General features: G+C 45.0%; 2 protein-coding genes across 4 annotated transcripts in view; both read right to left on the bottom strand.

Annotated features, from left to right (window-relative positions):
* Positions 1-202: 202 nt before the first annotated feature.
* LOC110500166 (transmembrane protease serine 9-like) lies at positions 203-7,098 on the bottom strand. Of its 3 annotated transcripts, XM_021577360.2 has the most exons (13): positions 6,870-7,095; positions 6,673-6,774; positions 4,829-5,012; positions 4,666-4,741; positions 4,365-4,554; positions 4,028-4,167; positions 3,764-3,917; positions 3,638-3,676; positions 3,234-3,453; positions 1,242-1,399; positions 992-1,090; positions 672-808; positions 203-408 (listed from the first exon to the last, which is right to left on the bottom strand). In XM_021577360.2, the coding sequence occupies exons 1-13, from the start codon at positions 6,928-6,930 to the stop codon at positions 244-246; spliced, it is 1,725 nt and encodes a 574-aa protein (XP_021433035.2). In that variant the 5' UTR covers positions 6,931-7,095; the 3' UTR covers positions 203-243. The 3 variants fall into 3 exon arrangements, with proteins under 3 accessions (XP_021433035.2, XP_036813405.1, XP_036813407.1); XM_036957510.1 differs by lacking the exon at positions 992-1,090 and having other exon boundaries at positions 6,870-7,098; XM_036957512.1 differs by lacking the exons at positions 6,673-6,774; positions 6,870-7,095 and adding an exon at positions 6,406-6,586.
* Positions 7,099-7,177: 79 nt separating this feature from the next.
* LOC110501043 (protein O-mannosyl-transferase TMTC1) overlaps positions 7,178-17,199 on the bottom strand; it is a 102,305-nt gene continuing 92,283 nt past the window's right edge. The window contains exons 17-19 of the mRNA XM_036957509.1: positions 11,945-12,067; positions 8,511-8,588; positions 7,178-8,365 (exon numbers count right to left, since the gene is read on the bottom strand). Of these exons, the coding sequence (XP_036813404.1) occupies positions 8,243-8,365; positions 8,511-8,588; positions 11,945-12,067 (324 nt within the window). The 3' untranslated portion in view covers positions 7,178-8,242. The remainder of the gene's footprint in view (positions 8,366-8,510; positions 8,589-11,944; positions 12,068-17,199) is intronic.

Below are 17,199 nucleotides of genomic sequence, written 5' to 3' on the forward strand. Positions count from 1 at the left end.
TAATTACAAGAGAAAAGTAAACATCTTTGACAAACGATATGAAGACAGAAATACAGTGTGCGACAACAGTCAGCTGTGTGTGTGTGTGTGTGCGCGCGACACATTCTCCTCAAACCTATTGGAACAACTTATTGTGATTGCGTCATACACCATTTCATTGTGGGCCTTTGCCTTACACAAGTCTGAAAATGAACACTGGATCAAAAAAAAAAGTCATTGTTTATTTCGTTATGTGAAACAAAGTCAGATGTCAGTGGTCATGTTTGTGATCCAGGAATGATAAGCTGATAGTCGGGAGAAGACTGCTGGTGTGCTGATGTCACAGTTCGGGCTGCCCCATGTGACCACCCCAAAGAGGAAGAAGACCCCATTTATTTTCTGGCAGAGGAGTGGAGCACCAGAGTCCCCCTATAGATAGGGAAGAAATAAGAAAAGACTTGATATTACACTAGTGTTAACACAATGTAACTATAACAACGTAGTGAACGTTCACGTGCACTAGTCCAGTCGGGTATTCAACATCAACTTAGAATCATTCCTCATTTTTATGAAGACCACTCGTTCACATCAGCAGTGTTAGTTCATAGCCATTTTACAACCATTCATTGATCCAAATCATCACCCAGGTCTTCATGAGTACACCTTAGAGTTAACCGTCCCACTATACATACCATGCAGGAGACAGAGCCGGCTGGGTCTGTACACAGCTGAGTGTCCGTGATGAGATCCTCTCCCCAGCTCGCTCTACAAGCGGTCCTGTTGACCAGACCCAGCCTGGCCTGGTGCAGGGTGGCTCTGCTAACCTTCGCTAGGGGGAGACAAGAGAGCACATTATATATTTATATAGAGAAGGATGCTGCCTATTTATGATAATGAGTAAGAGCAAGACCGATGAAACACCGTGGATGCAGGAGGAGGAGTCCCTCAGTGGTAAACCGGCCACCAACAGCACACAAGAACCTATGGTCATGAGCTTTGTTGCTGTACATACGTGCCGAGTTGCTGGTTCCCCAGCCTGTTGTCACACAGGACCAGCTGTCATCCAGCTTCAAATCCTCATGTGGGAGGCAAACTGGAGACACTGTGTCATCTAAGTACATATCAGAGAAGAAAACCACCAGAATAAGCATCCTTAGATGTCACATGCTTTAGGCCTGAAAGCAAAGTTAACAGTCCTGTAAACCAGTCAAGCAAAACAATCAGTGAGCTAAAGTAACCCATTCTGGAGGAGTATTTGATACCAAATCGAGCTGGAACACTGAGCTTGATGAGTGTGAGGTCAGAGGTCGGAGGGAAGGTTCCGTCGTGGGGGTGGCTGAACACCTCATCCACCGGGATGGTCTGGGCAGCCATGAACCTCAGGTCGTGACCTCCCAGCACCACTGTGTCAACTGTAGCTCTGAAATAGAGAGAAGACCCCACTAGCCTTGTTTCACTGTCAAAAATAAAATTAAACCATCCAGTGTTCAGTGAACTAACACAGTGTCAAATACAGGTAGCCTACTCAAATAATTAACATCCAATCACATTAACCGTTACTCTCTCGCGGGAATTCCACTAACAGTCCGTATGTAGCCAAACGTAGCTGCTGCTCATTCCATTTGCTAAAAAAAAAAATAAAAAAAAAGAAGGCCAGCGTGCATAGACACATACTGCTACTACCAGCAGTACTAAACCTGCACCTGTCGACAACACAAGTTCTTCTGCTTCCACAAGCACATCCAATGCTAGCATCAGTAATTCTACATGTGTTGTTAGCCCAGCTAGCATGGACACTGACAGCTGTGAAACATGCAGGCAAAGAGCTACTGCCCCCTTACCCGGGAAAGCACCGAACAGAGGGACGTTGGACCATCGAAGAGGAGCAAATGATGAGAACTACATTGATTTGGGGTTCACTTATACTGGGAGTAGTGCCTTTCCTCAGCCACAGTGTGTTATATGTGCAAAACTACTATCTCACAACTCGATGAAACCTTCACTCTTGCGCAGACATTTAGAAACAAAACATGCCAACTTCAAATAAGCCACAGGAGTCTGAGCGAGAATGAAGACTTTTGAGTAGTAAGACATGTATAAAAGCAACAGATACCATTAATAAGAAAGGGGCTAGAAGTGTTTCCTATGGTGAGCTACCGAGTGGGTAGGACAGTCAAGCAACATGTAACCCTTTACTACACAGAGATGTGCTGGTTATCAAGGGGCAAAGTAATTACATGGTTTTTTAAATTGAGAGACGACCTTAAAGTTCTCTTCACTGACCATCATTTTCACTTGTCTGATGACGAGTTTCACACGACTGGCCTATCTGGGTGATGTTTTTTCCTACTCTGAATGATCTGAATCTAGGATTATAGGGACTCTCCACAACTAAATTCAATGTTCGGGACAAGATTGAGGCTATAATTAAGAAGTTGGAACTCTTCTCGGTCTGCATTAACAAGGCCAACACAGGTTTTTCAATCATTTAATGATTTTTTTGTGTGCAAATTAACAAGCTTTACAGACAATGTAAAATGTGAAAGTGAAGCACCGGAGTGAGTTGGGTACGCAATTTCGCAGGTACTTAACAGAAACGGATGACACATACAACTGGGTTCTTTATCCCTTTCATGCCCTGCCTCCGGGTCTCCTACCGATATCTGAACAAGAGACCCTCATCGAAATTGCAACAAGCGGTTCTGTGAAAATGTAATTTAAATCAGAAGCCACTGACAGATTTCTGGATTGGGCTGCACTCAGTATCCTGCCTTGGCAAATCATGCTGTTAAGAGACTGATGCCCTTTGCAACCACGTGGCTATGTGAGAGTGGATTCTCCGCCCTCACTGGCATGAAAACTAAATACAGGCACAGACTATGTGAAGAAAATTATTTAAGACCGAGACTCTAATACATCCTTTCAAGGACATCCTTCATTAACCTGTGGTGAGTTATTCACAATTTTTGATGAACAAATAAGGTTTTATATGCAAGATTGCTAAATAAAGAGCAAAATAATTTATTTGTGTCCTGGTCCTATAAGAGCTCTTTGTCCACTTCCCACGAGCTGGGTTGTGACAAACACTATAGTGTTTGTGCGTGTGGCAAGCTTACAACGATGGCAAAAAATAACATTTGAGAGCGCGCTGACCCTGGTGCTAGAGGGGGTACACAGCCGGAGGTTGAATGTTTGAAGGGGTAGATTACAGACGATAGTGTGTGTCCTGTGTCAGTACTTGGTGACTGACTCACTTGCTGTGGCAGTGTTGCGGTGCCAGGACCCAGTGGTGGTGGATCAGGGTCCCGCTGCAATAATGTCTCCCTTTGGACTGCAGACTGACCTGCCAGGGCCAGGAGTTGGCGCAAGCCTCTGTCACACTCCCCACCCGCACCACACCCTCCAAGGTCACATACAACCACGCTGGGCGGGAGTCCAGCCGGCAGGCCAATACCTTACTCTGACCACAACTCTCTGGGAGACAGGAAGAGTGTGAGTACCAGAGGGTTAGTGGTCAAACTGAATATGATCTGCAGTTTTGATAATGCAATGTTTTGATCAACAAAAAACAATTTTATGTGTTGGCAGGAAGACTAAAATTAATCAGATGTTCATTTTTACATAGTTAGTTAACTAATTTAGCAGTGACATAACCTACCTTCAGTCACAGTAATACCATCAAACATAGACTTTTCACCTGTTAAAAATAAAAGATCATAAATACATTTTCTGAGTGCTTAAAATTAAATACTTTTCCAGGGTTGGGCTCCAAGTGTGTACTTACCTTGAATTAATTCATTGATCCAGTCTAGGTAGACCTGTACTTTAGTATAGACCCCAGGCCTCTGGGCTCTACCACAGCCCACTCCCCAGCTGACCACTCCAGCCAACTCATACCTGGACCCTGTGTAGCAGGACAGAGGTCCACCTGAGTCACCCTGCAGGAACAACCACATCACAAGACCGGGATAACAGGACAGACTTTTTATATGAAAGTAGAATACAATGAACGGGATAAATAAATGAGAGCACGGTCAGGGTTCACTACCTGGCAGGCGTCTACACCTCCTTCAGGGTCTCCAGCACAGAACATGGTGGGCTGAACTACACCACGGTAGAACTTGTTACAGTCCTCTAGGGACAGGCAGGTCACATTAACCTCCTGGAGTCTGTTGGCACGAGGCCCATCTGAGAGTAGAAGAGTAGGAAAAGGGAGAAAGAGCACACGAAGAGGTGAAAACAAGAAACAGGACCGTCCTCACTGTGAATGATCAATTATGATTTAATGTCAGTCATGACCCCAGAAGACCATACCTGACCTTTCTTATAAAGAGAAAAAAGGCAACTGCCTACATTTCTTTTTGAAATTTAGGCAATCTACTGACTCTCTCTGGTGGTACCCCAGCCGGTCACTGTGCATTGCTTTTTGGGTTCGATTGGCCTCATCCATATCTCTATGGGTCTCACACACTGGTTGAACATCAGCGGGGTCTTCAGCTTCAGCAGGGCAATGTCATGCATCTTTGTCATGCGGTTGTAATCCTTGTGGGTGACTATTTTTGAGACTGCAACCAACTGAAAATAAATGTGTGCCTTAACAGTTAAAATGTCACCGCAGAATAGTAATACAGAATTTTTAAATATGTTTAATGACTTGAATGTCATTCGTCCATGCGTGCGTCCCACCTGTTGACATTCTTCATTAGGATTCTCAAGGTCATGTTTACCCGCCATCACGGTCCAGAAATCCACTTTGTTATACCTGTAAAACGCCATCCATAATTACTTTGATTTCTCTAGCTATACATCCATTCCATTTATGGTCACTTGAACTTCCAGAACTACTCACTGCTTGAAGCAGTGTGCGGCAGTCAGAACCCACTGAGGGGCGATGATGGCACCACCACAGGCTGGCATGGTGGTAAAGCCTAGGGATACCTGCCATGGCCAGGAGTGGGCCCAGGCCTCCACACCACCAATGATCCTCACCTCCATCTCCTGCTCTGGCACAAAGGACCGAACCCCTGCCAGATCTGCAACAAAGCTCAGAGGTTACAGGTTTCTTTATTGGTGTGGGGGGGATATGCAGGGCATATCTGGTCTTGCCAGTAGGGCTGATGCTACCAGTGTTTGTGTAGATCAATGTGCGCATTACATATAGCCAGAATAGATTCTGAACCTACGCTTGCTTACAGCTGCCCAAGAGTTTTCCCGGACTTAAATGCTTTAATTACATCAGCAAGTTCTTGGTTTGGTGCTCTGTGGGTGACTGTCACTTGTAACAAGTTGTATTAAAAAATTAATTTGGTGCATTTTTCCACATATTCCATCCAATTCACTTTATAATATATTACACTTGATCTTTCTTACGTTGCTCCATGTATTTTTCCTCTAACTTATTCTGTGCCTCTTAGTTTTTATTGACATCTGTACGGTTAGTCCCATTTACTTTGTTAATACGAACTCTTTTGACCTAAATTGCATTTGTTTTAAAGATTAGTATTGAATTGCATGGCCTCTAAAGCCACATTTAAAAGTGTCCCATACAATAAGGGAACTGCTGTACGTAGAGACGGAAAAAGTTATAAATTCTTCTGTTATAAATTCTTCTGTCCTGGTTAAAAACAAGTTATCATCCAATAGGCTTTGATTACATTTCCAATATCCTCGCCCACGTGGAAATTCTGTAAGAGTAATGTATATGCCAATTATTTGATGGTCCGACCGCATTCTGTCAACACTATCTTTTGGTGCCAGGGAGAATGACATAAGAAAGTAGTCAAGACGACTAGCTTGATTGAGCCTCCACCATGTAGATCTCACTAGCTCAGGATATTTAAGCCTCCATTTATGCACTAGTTTCAATATACCGATGATATTCGTGATTTCCTTAAGTGCATGGGGATGATCGTTTGTAGAACGAATTATTTTACGGTCCATCGAGTTATTTAAAACAGTATTATAAATCTCCAACCATAATAAATGGAGCATTGTATTTCTTGATCAATTATCATATATTTTCAAAGCAGAATGATCATCAATATTTGGACCATACAGATCTATGAGCCAAATCCGTTTGTGGTCCAATAACATATTTAAAATAATCCATCTACCTTGCAGATCTATTTGGACAATTTGCACATTCAGATCAAAATGGTTGTTAATTACTATCATCACCCCTTTTAGTTTCTATGCCCAAGTGAAAAGTATATGCCTCCCCCTACTAGTCCTTTTTCCACACAACTTAATCTAAAATTGTTGAATGCGTGTCCTGTAAACAGATATTATATTCCATCTCTTCAAGCCAGGTAAATACTGATCCGTATTTTCTTACTGTCCTCTAAACCATTTCAATTATAACTGGCTTTACGTATTTAACCACAATGAGACTCAATTCCATTTATCATAATATGTTTGGAAACTTACCATTAAAAAGTACCACAATATTTGAGTGTCCATATAGCTGTACCATGATATTTGCGTCGCTACTACGTAGACCTCCAATTGTTCTCCACTATTCCACCCGCTAAAATCTACCCCGCCACCCCAGGTTGGGTTGTAGTCAGCGACAGGCAGATCGCCCCTGTTCCACTGTATCCTAGAGATTGTGACCCATCCTTAAAAAGAGCACACAGTTCCAACGCCCTCACCTCGATTGTTTTATGATTCACTGTTAAACGTGTTCTTCCATACCTTCAAATTGAAATCCACTGGTGAGGGTTGCATTTCCCTCTTCTGTTCCGTTCAATGCACAATTTTGAAGATTATGTACAATTTCAGTCTGGTTATGTACATCTAAAGAGAATGGTCAAAAATCACAGACGAATCCCCATTTACTCAATCAAGTCACTACAACAAAACTAGAACGAAAATCAATGTGTTGCCCTTACCGTGCTGGATTCCAAGCCCCAACACAGACAGATACACAATCAGGAAAACAAGCATTTTCATCCAAAGTGCATTAAAAAAGTTTGGCTTAAGACCAATCGGAATAAAAATGAAACTTGACAATGTGCCTTTCTACTTTGAAGCGCTCATCAGCTTCCCACGCTGCACCTGCCACCATCATCACCTAATTAGATTCCTTAACATGTCATGTACTCACTAGGCCAGATGAGGGCAGTATAGACCCATTTCATATGACTTTCTCCCATTCACAATGATAGAGACACTTCAATTTATCACGCACCGACACCAGTTAATAAAACATATATTTATTTGTATGGTGCAAATCAATCTCAGTCATTGCACTAGTCAGTTCATCTTTATCCTATTGTATATTCCACATAAAATATGCATTCACGATCATCATAGCAACATCAACAGCAACAAATAATACACAGCGTCAGAAATGTTGAGCGGATCAGAGGGTAAGTGTTAGGCCTTAGGAGGAGTCTACAGACACTAGCTTACTTGTACTTGTGGAAGGCTACATTGAGCAGACGTTGCTTGCTTCTCAGAGGCTCTGCCATAGCTTGAGGTTAAAAGCACATGTTGTCAATGTGCTCACGGAGCACACTGACACCTTGTCTTATAACAGGGCTTATGTATCCCAGACAAGCTCAGGCTAAGGGGTTGCAGGTGCCACATTTGAGTCAAGGCAAGCCCAAACCTAAGCATGGATATACAGTGACTTCAGAAAACTGTCCTTCATGTTGGCAAAATGCAATTTGTCTTCCAGCTAGAATGATATTGTTGGAGCATTTACTGTGATCATGACACCCAATACATTAAAAAATCTCAACATGGGTTTACTTGTGGATTTGCTCATCAGCAGCGATGAGGGAAGTGATCACAGATGTAGTGCCTAAAACAGGATTTAACATGATATTAAATACGAAAACAAATAAAAACGAAACAAAACATTTTAAAAAACAGATCAGTTTGTTTGAAGCTTTTTCAGGCTGGGCGATGTGTGGAGCTTATGGTACTGTCTTGAAGAGAGCTGATCCAGTCCGCTCCAATTTGAAGTGCTGCTGGCTGAATCTCCATCTCCACTCCTTCGGGTCCTCTCTCCATCTGCTTCCCCCAGAATGTGACTCCCGTCACAGGCTTAACCAGCCTCATGCTCCCCTGGAAGCTCCATCACTCCCAGTCTGATTCCATACCCTGCAACCCTGTCATGTTCACCATAATCTCACATCATCAACCAGGTAGGTTGACTTAAGAAGAAGTTTTTTTTATTTTTAACCGTACTGTTGGGGCATCCAGGGTCCTTGGTCCCCAACTCATGCCCAGGATAGAGCTGTGTCTCTGGGTTAGTCTAGGCCCCGGTTAGCCTCCTCTCCAGCCGGTCCAGCTTGGCCAGGTTCTCCTTCAGCAGCTTGGAGCCAGGTGTTAGGATCAGGGCCCTCTGGTAGTACTGCCTGGCTGCTGCATAGTCTCCCTGCAGTGGATCAAATACAGACATTTATCAGCTCTCATCCTTTGCCATTATTGCTTGATATGCAATTCCGGTATAATCAAAGACTTGATGGCTTGTAAATGGCTTTTAACTTGTGCAAACTAACTCTACTGTGTCGTCATAGTACCTTGATATGTTGAATTCCTCCCATGTTCATCCAAGCCTGCGATTGGTCAGGTTTTAGTTCCACTACCAGCTTGTAGCTCTGTAATGAAGACCAAGCATACCTTAACATAAAGTAGTTACAACCAACGATCACTAGGTGGCAGTAGGGTTCTTATGCTCGGGCTATAAAGTGAATATGGAGGGAGAAAAGTTGACTGAGAAGATTACTGAAACTTTAAAATCGGCGCAACATGTTGTGTGTCTTTGAACACCAAACACCCTGAAACAATAGAATATGCAATCAAAATAACACAAGCAGACATCGGATCCGTTTCAACCTTGTCAACCACCACACCCCAAGCCCGCATGATCTCAATTGGCCCTTTTGTGCCTTTTCTTAGAAGGGGAACAACACCCGAACAAGAGCTGGAGCCCTGGCGCCTGGCCAAGACCCACTGAGAGAGACAGAACTGCATAGTTTATCTCTAAAAGAAACCCTGAGAATAAACTGTTCAACATAGAAGGCCTTTATTGACTTCCTGAACTGAAGAAAGACGGAGAGATGGAGGGAGAGAAAGGGAGTGAGGGAGTGGAAAGGGAGAGAGAGACAGGGAGGGAGTGGAAAGACAGAGAGAGAGGAACGAGAGACCTGCTGTATAAGCAGAGAGAGTTCAGCACGAGGAAAAAACGAAAGAAAGAGAGGGAAGCGAAATAAGTTTATCTTAGGACACACTCTCTCTTGTGAGAAGTGTGGTTGGGTGGAAATTAGCTTATTTGTTGATGCAGACAGTGGAGGAGATATGGTGTTATTTTAGTGACAAGGCGGAAAAAGATCAAGGCAGCGAAAGGCCTCTACTTTCCGGCTACCCGGATAAAGCCATAAATAAACTTCAGTTAGTGCTAAATACGGCTGCTAGAATCCTGACTAGAACCAAAAAATGTGATCATATTACTCCAGTGCTAGCCTCCCTATACTGGCTTCCTGTTAAGGCAAGGGCAGATTTACTACAAAGCATTACATGGGCTTGCTCCTACCTATCTTTCCGATTTGGTCCTGCCGTACATACCTACACGTACGCTACGGTCACAAGATGCAGGCCTCCTAATTATCCCTAGAATTTCTGGGCAAACAGCTGGAGGCAGGGCTTTCTCCTATAGAGCTCCATTTTTATGGAACGGTCTGCCTATCCATGTGAGAGACGCAGACTCGGGTGACAACATTTAAGTCTTTACTGAAGACTCATCTCTTCATCATATGATTGAGTGTAGTCTGGCCCAGGAGTGTGAAGGTGAATGGGAAAGGCTCTGGAGCAACGAACCGCCCTTGCTGTCTCTGCCTGGCCGGTTCCCCTCTCTCCACTGGGATTCTCTGCCTCTAACCCTATTACAGGGGCTGAGTCACTGGCTTACTGGTGCCCTTTCATGCCGTCCCTAGGAGGGGTGCGTCACTTGAGTGGGTTGAGTCACTGACGTGGTCTTGATTGGGTTGGTGCCCCCCCCCTTGGGTTGTGCCGTGGTGGAGATCTTTGTGGGCTATACTCAGCCTTGTCTCAGGATGGTAAGTTGGTGGTTGAAGATAACCCTCTAGTGGTGTGGGGGCTGTGCTTTGGAAAAGTGGGTGGGGTTCTATCCTGCCTGTTTCATCGGATCATCGGATGGGGCCACAGTGTCTCCTGACCCCTCCTGTCTCAGCCTCCAGTATTTATGTTGCAGTAGTTTATGTGTCGGGGGGCTTGGGTCAGTTTGTTATATCTGGAGAACTTCTCCTGTCTTATCCGGTGTCCTGTGTGAATTTAAGTATGCTCTCTCTCTGAGGACTTGAGCCCTAGGACCATGCCTCAGGACTACCTGGCATGATGACTCCTTGCTGTCCCCAGTCCACCTGGACGTGCTGCTGCTCCAATTTCAACTGTTCTGCCTGCGGCTATGGAACCCTGACCTGTTCACCGGACGTGCTACCTGTCCCAGACCTGCTGTTTTCAACTCTCTAGAGACAGCAGGAGCGGTAGAGATACTCTTAATGATCGGCTATGAAAAGCCAACTGACATTAACTCCTGAGGTGCTGACTTGCTGCAGCCTCGACAACTACTGTGATTATTATTATTTGACCATGCTGGTCATTTATGAACATTTGAACATCTTGGCCATGTTCTGTTATAATCTCCACCCGGCACAGCCAGAAGAGGACTGGCCGACCCTCAAAGCCTGGTTCCTCTCTAGGTTTCTTCCTAGGTTCTGGCCTTTCTAGGTAGTTTTTCATAGCCACCGTGCTTCTACACCTGCATTGCTTGCTGTTTGGGGTTTTAGGCTGAGTTTCTGTACAGCACTTTTAGATATCAGCTGATGTAAGAAGGGCTATATAAATACATTTGATTTGGAATGCTGTTTGATGTGATTTTATTTGCAAACTTTGTATCTCTTCTCTCTCAAGTGTGTCCGCTTGAACAGGAGAAATAAAGCACCCGGCACTTAGAAGATCCACAGGTGCCCTTGAAACCCCTGCAGATAATATACTTCATGTAGGAGATGCAAATCGTGTTGTTCTTAGGGAATATACCTAAAAATATGTTATTTTCTTTATTCCTAGTAGCTTTCGGGGAGATTGGGATATATGAGCCAATTAGTGGTTTCGTTCTGTAAGAAGTAAAGTTTGAGGTTATAGGAGGTTCTAAAGTTATTCACAGAGGTGAAAGGAGAGAAAAGAAAAGAGAAGGGAAAAGTGGATAATGAGGGCGAGAGAGGGGTTATGCCTGTGAAGAGGGAGAGAGACGGTGAGGAGGTGACGGTATGACGGTGAGGAGGGAGAGAGAGGGGTTATGCCTGTGAAGAGGGAGAGAGACGGTGAGGAGGTGACGGTATGACGGTGAGGAGGGAGAGAGAGGGGTTATGCCTGTGAAGAGGGAGAGATACGGTGAGGAGGTGATGGTATGACGGTGAAGAGGGAGAGAGAGGGGGGTAATGACGGTGAGGAGGGGGAGAGAGAGGGGTAATGACGGTGAGGAGGGGGAGAGAGAGGGGTAATGACGGTGAGGAGGGGGAGAGAGAGGGGTAATGACGGTGAGGAGGGGGCGAGAGAGGGGTAATGACGGTGAGGAGGGAGAGAGAGGGGGTAATGATGGTGAGGAGGGAGAGAGAGGGGGTAATGACGGTGAGGAGGGAGAGAGAGAGGGGTAATGGCGGTGAGGAGGGAGAGAGAGAGGGGTAATGACGGTGAGGAGGGAGAGAGAGAGGGGTATGACAGTGAGGAGGGAGAGAGGGGTATGATGGTGAGGACGGAGAGAAGATGGTGTAATGTTGAGGAGGGAGAGAGAGGAGAGCGTCCAGCAGGAGACAAAGTTAATTAGGTTGGAAAGTTTGAAACATTTTTGGATGAGGAGAGAGGGAGTCTGAGGGAGAAGAGAGAGCAGATGGAGAAAAGTATGCAGAGTAATGTGTGTGTGTGGAGCCTCCTGTACCTCGAAGGCTCTGTCCAGCTGGTTCATCTCTCTGAGCTGGTTGCCCTTGGAGAAGTGAAGCTCTGCCCTGACAGACATGTCTATGGGGTTTTGCAGTAGTGCCTTGTCTAGAGCATCCAGAGCCTGAAGGAAGAGGAGAGAATTAGTACACATTTACAGAGGTTACCACATACACACACACACACGCACACACACGCACATGCACACACACACACCCACTGGGATCCTGATGAGACAGAGTGTTCTCATGAGTGAAGCTCAACCACGACATTACTTCTGTTTCTCGACTGTTTCACCAGTGTACACACCCTTCCATGGCTAGGGATAGACTTCCATGGCTAGGGATAGACTTCCATGGCTCGGGATAGACTTCCATGGCTCGGGATAGACTTCCATGGCTCGGGATAGACTTCCATGGCTAGGGATAGACTTCCATGGCTAGGGATAGACTTCCATGGCTAGGGATAGACTTCCATGGCTAGGGATAGACTTCCATGGCTCGGGATAGACTTCCATGGCTCGGGATAGACTTCCATGGCTCGGGATAGACTTCCATGGCTCGGGATAGACTTCCATGGCTCGGGATAGACTTCCATGGCTCGGGATAGACTTCCATGGCTAGGGATAGACTTCCATGGCTCGGGATAGACTTCCATGGCTCGGGATAGACTTCCATGGCTCGGGATAGACTTCCATGGCTCGGGATAGACTTCCATGGCTCGGGATAGACTTCCATGGCTCGGGATAGACTTCCATGGCTCGGGATAGACTTCCATGGCTCGGGATAGACTTCCATGGCTAGGGATAGACTTCCATGGCTAGGGATAGACTTCCATGGATAGGGATAGACTTCCATGGCTAGGGATAGACTTCCATGGCTAGGGATAGACTTCCATGGCTAGGGATAGACTTCCATGGCTAGGGATAGACTTCTATGGCTAGGGATAGACTTCCATGGCTAGGGATAGACTTCCATGGCTCGGGATAGACTTCCATGGCTAGGGATAGACTTCCATGGCTAGGGATAGATTCCATGGCTAGGGATAGACTTCCATGGCTCAGGATAGACTTCCATGGCTAGGGATAGACTTCCATGGCTAGGGATAGACTTCCATGGCTAGGGATAGACTTCCATGGCTAGGGATAGACTTCCATGGCTAGGGATAGACTTCCATGGCTAGGGATAGACTTCCATGGCTAGGGATGACAGTGAGGACTTGTGAAGAGCAGAATCAACAACCTCTGCATAAACAAAAAGAGTTGCTTTGTGAGGAGGTGATAACCGTTGAAGGTGTAAACCCGTGTTCACAGCTAGCCATTGTTATGTCATTTTAACCTGAATGCCCCAGCAGCCTTGACCCCAAGTCAGAGCAGGTCTACTGAGGCCGTGACCCAGTGAGTCCCAGGAGCCAGGCCACGGAGCTGGAAACACAAAAGTCTGAGGCTTTTTGGTAAAACACCGGGCTAAATCCTGGTTGGAAGTGCACCATGACATATCAGAGAGAGAGAGACAGACTCGTCATTCACTGACTGATGAGCAGAGAAAAGGTAGTCAGAGAGAGATTTTTTTTTAAAGAAAAAAAAAGAGAGTGAGGCTGATTATAGTAGTAGAGAGAGAGAGAGAGAGAGAGAGAGAGAGAGAGAGAGAGAGAGAGAGAGAGAGAGAGAGAGAGAGAGAGAGAGAGAGAGAGAGAGAGAGAGAGAGAGAGAGAGAGAGAGAGAGAGAGAGAGAGAGAGAGAGAGAGAGAGAGAGAGGAAAGCTGAGAGATTTGAAGGGGATTTGAAGGGGAAAGAAAAGAACGAGGAAGAGAGAGGTGGGAATTTACTTTTGCCTCTGGGAGAGAGAAGTATCATCCTTGAGATAACATAAATATCATCAATCGCTTTTTATTTTCCCTTCCCTTTGACAGAAAGAGAGAGAGAGAGAGAGAAAACAAAAAGCATGTATAAAACCCCCATTAAGGGGATAACGAGATAGTGTGGCTAACAGATCTGGAAGTGTAGCAGTATCCTTGGTGAGTTAGTATGTAGACACTAGACAGAAACACACTAAGACTATCCAAAGGGAGGAGGGTGTAATATTCACTCTGTTTTCTATCTGAGAGACTGAGAGAAAACAAATCAAATCAAATTTTATTTGTCACATACACATGGTTAGCAGATGTTAATGTGAGTGTAGCGAAATGCTTGTGCTTCTAGTTCCGACAATGCAGTAATAACCAACAAGCACACTAACTAACAATTCCAAAACTACTGTCTTGTACACAGTGTAAGGGGATAAAGAATATGCACATAAGGATATATGAATGAGTGATGGTACAGAGCAGCATAGGCAAGATACAGTAGATGGTATCGAGTACAGTATATACATATGAGATGAGTATGTAAACAAAGTGGCATAGTTAAAGTGGCTAGTGATTCATGTATTACATAAGGATACAGTCGATGGTATAGAGTACAGTATATACGTATGCATATGAGATGAATAATGTAGGGTAAGTAACATTATATAAGGTAGCATTGTTTAAAGTGGCTAGTGATATATTGACATCATTTCCCATCAATTCCCATTATTAAAGTGGCTGGAGTTGAGTCAGTGTCAGTGTGTTGGCAGCAGCCACTCAATGTTAGTGGTGGCTGTTTAACAGTCTGATGGCCTTGAGATAGAAGCTGTTTTTCAGTCTCTCGGTCCCAGCTTTGATGCACCTGTACTGACCTCGCCTTCTGGATGATAGCGGGGTGAACAGGCAGTGGCTCGGGTGGTTGATGTACTTGATGATCTTTATGGCCTTCCTGTGACATCGGGTGGTGTAGGTGTCCTGGAGGGCAGGTAGTTTGCCCCCGGTGATGCGTTGTGCAGACCTCACTACCCTCTGGAGAGCCTTACGGTTGAGGGCGGAGCAGTTGCCGTACCAGGCGGTGATACAGCCCGCCAGGATGCTCTCGATTGTGCATCTGTAGAAGTTTGTGAGTGCTTTTGGTGACAAGCCAAATTTCTTCAGCCTCCTGAGGTTGAAGAGGCGCTGCTGCGCCTTCTTCACAATGCTGTCTGTGTGAGTGGACCAATTCAGTTTGTCTGTGATGTGTATGCCGAGGAACTTAAAACTTGCTACCCTCTCCACTACTGTTCCATCGATGTGGATAGGGGGGTGTTCCCTCTGCTGTTTCCTGAAGTCCACAATCATCTCCTTAGTTTTGTTGACGTTGAGTGTGAGGTTATTTTCCTGACACCACACTCCGAGGGCCCTCACCTCCTCCCTGTAGGCCGTCTCGTCGTTGTTGGTAATCAAGCCTACCACTGTTGTGTCGTCCGCAAACTTGATGATTGAGTTGGAGGCGTGCGTGGCCACGCAGTCGTGGGTGAACAGGGAGTACAGGAGAGGGCTCAGAACGCACCCTTGTGGGGCCCCAGTGTTGAGGATCAGCGGGGAGGAGATGTTGTTGCCTACCCTCACCACCTGGGGGCGGCCCGTCAGGAAGTCCAGTACCCAGTTGCACAGGGCGGGGTCGAGACCCAGGGTCTCGAGCTTGATGACGAGCTTGGAGGGTACTATGGTGTTGAATGCCGAGCTGTAGTCAATGAACAGCATTCTCACATACAGTGCCTTGCGAAAGTATTCGGCCCCCTTGAACTTTGCGACCTTTTGCCACATTTCAGGCTTCAAACATAAAGATATAAAATTGTATTTTTTTGTGAAGAATCAACAACAAGTGGGACACAATCATGAAGTGGAACGACATTTATTGGATATTTCAAACTTTTTTAACAAATCAAAAACTGAAAAATTGGGCGTGCAAAATTATTCAGCCCCTTTACTTTCAGTGCAGCAAACTCTCTCCAGAAGTTCAGTGAGGATCTCTGAATGATCCAATGTTGACCTAAATGACTAATGATGATAAATACAATCCACCTGTGTGTAATCAAGTCTCCGTATAAATGTACCTGCACTGTGATAGTCTCAGAGGTCCATTAAAAGCGCAGAGAGCATCATGAAGAACAAGGAACACACCAGGCAGGTCCGAGATACTGTTGTGAAGAAGTTTAAAGCCGGATTTGGATACAAAAAGATTTCCCAAGCTTTAAACATCCCAAGGAGCACTGTGCAAGCGATAATATGGAAATGGAAGGAGTATCAGACCACTGCAAATCTACCAAGACCTGGCCGTCGCTCTAAACTTTTAGCTCATACAAGGAGAAGACTGATCAGAGATGCAGCCAAGAGGCCCATGATCACTCTGGATGAACTGCAGAGATCTACAGCTGAGGTGGGAGACTCTGTCCATAGGACAACAATCAGTTGTATATTGCACAAATCTGGCCTTTATGGAAGAGTGGCAAGAAGAAATCAATTTCTTAAAGATATCCATAAAAAGTGTCGTTTAAAGTTTGCAACAAGCCACCTTGGAGACACACCAAACATGTGGAAGAAGGTGCTCTGGTCAGATGAAACCAAAATTGAACTTTTTGGCAACAATGCAAAACGTTATGTTTGGCGTAAAAGCAACACAGCTCATCACACTGAACACACCATCCCCACTGTCAAACATGGTGGTGGCAGCATCATGGTTTGGGCCTGATTTTCTTCAGCAGGGACAGGGAAGATGGTTAAAATTGATGGGAAGATGGATGGAGCCAAATACAGGACCATTCTGGAAAAAAACCTGATGGAGTCTGCAAAAGACCTGAGACTGGGACGGAGATTTGTGTTCCAACAAGACAATGATCCAAAACATAAAGCAAAATCTACAATGGAATGGTTCAAAAATAAACATATCCAGGTGTTAGAATGGCCAAGTCAAAGTCCAGACCTGAATCCAATCGAGAATCTGTGGAAAGAACGGAAAACTGCTGTTTACAAATGCTCTCCATCCAACCTCACTGAGCTCGAGCTGTTTTGCAAGGAGGAATGGGAAAAAATGTCAGTCTCTCGATGTGCAAAACTGATAGAGACATACCCCAAGCGACTTACAGCTGTAATCGCAGCAAAAGGTTGCGCTACAAAGTATTAACTTAAGGGGGCTGAATCATTTTGCACGCCCAATTTTTCAGTTTTTGATTTGTTAAAAACGTTTGAAATATCCAATAAATGTCGTTCCACTTCATGATTGTGTCCCACTTGTTGTTGATTCTTCACAAAAAAATACAGTTTTATATCTTTATGTTTGAAGCCTGAAATGTGGCAAAAGGTCACAAAGTTCAAGGGGGCCGAATACTTTCGCAAGGCACTGTAGGTATTCCTCTTGTCCAGATGGGT

This window comes from Oncorhynchus mykiss, chromosome 21 (genome assembly GCF_013265735.2).
Source record: "Oncorhynchus mykiss isolate Arlee chromosome 21, USDA_OmykA_1.1, whole genome shotgun sequence".
Classification (NCBI taxonomy): Eukaryota; Metazoa; Chordata; class Actinopteri; order Salmoniformes; family Salmonidae; genus Oncorhynchus; species Oncorhynchus mykiss.

What these genes read in the sequence shown, in the direction of transcription:
- LOC110500166 (XM_021577360.2), bottom strand. Translation starts at nt 6,930, where the DNA reads ATGAAAATGCTTGTTTTCCTGATTGTGTATCTGTCTGTGTTGGGGCTT. An exon ending in GCCGCACACTGCTTCAAGCA is followed by an intron (nt 4,742 to 4,828) that starts GTGAGTAGTTCT and finishes GGCGTTTTACAG; the next exon opens with GTATAACAAAGTGGATTTCT. An exon ending in GAGGTGTAGACGCCTGCCAG is followed by an intron (nt 3,918 to 4,027) that starts GTAGTGAACCCT and finishes TTGTTCCTGCAG; the next exon opens with GGTGACTCAGGTGGACCTCT.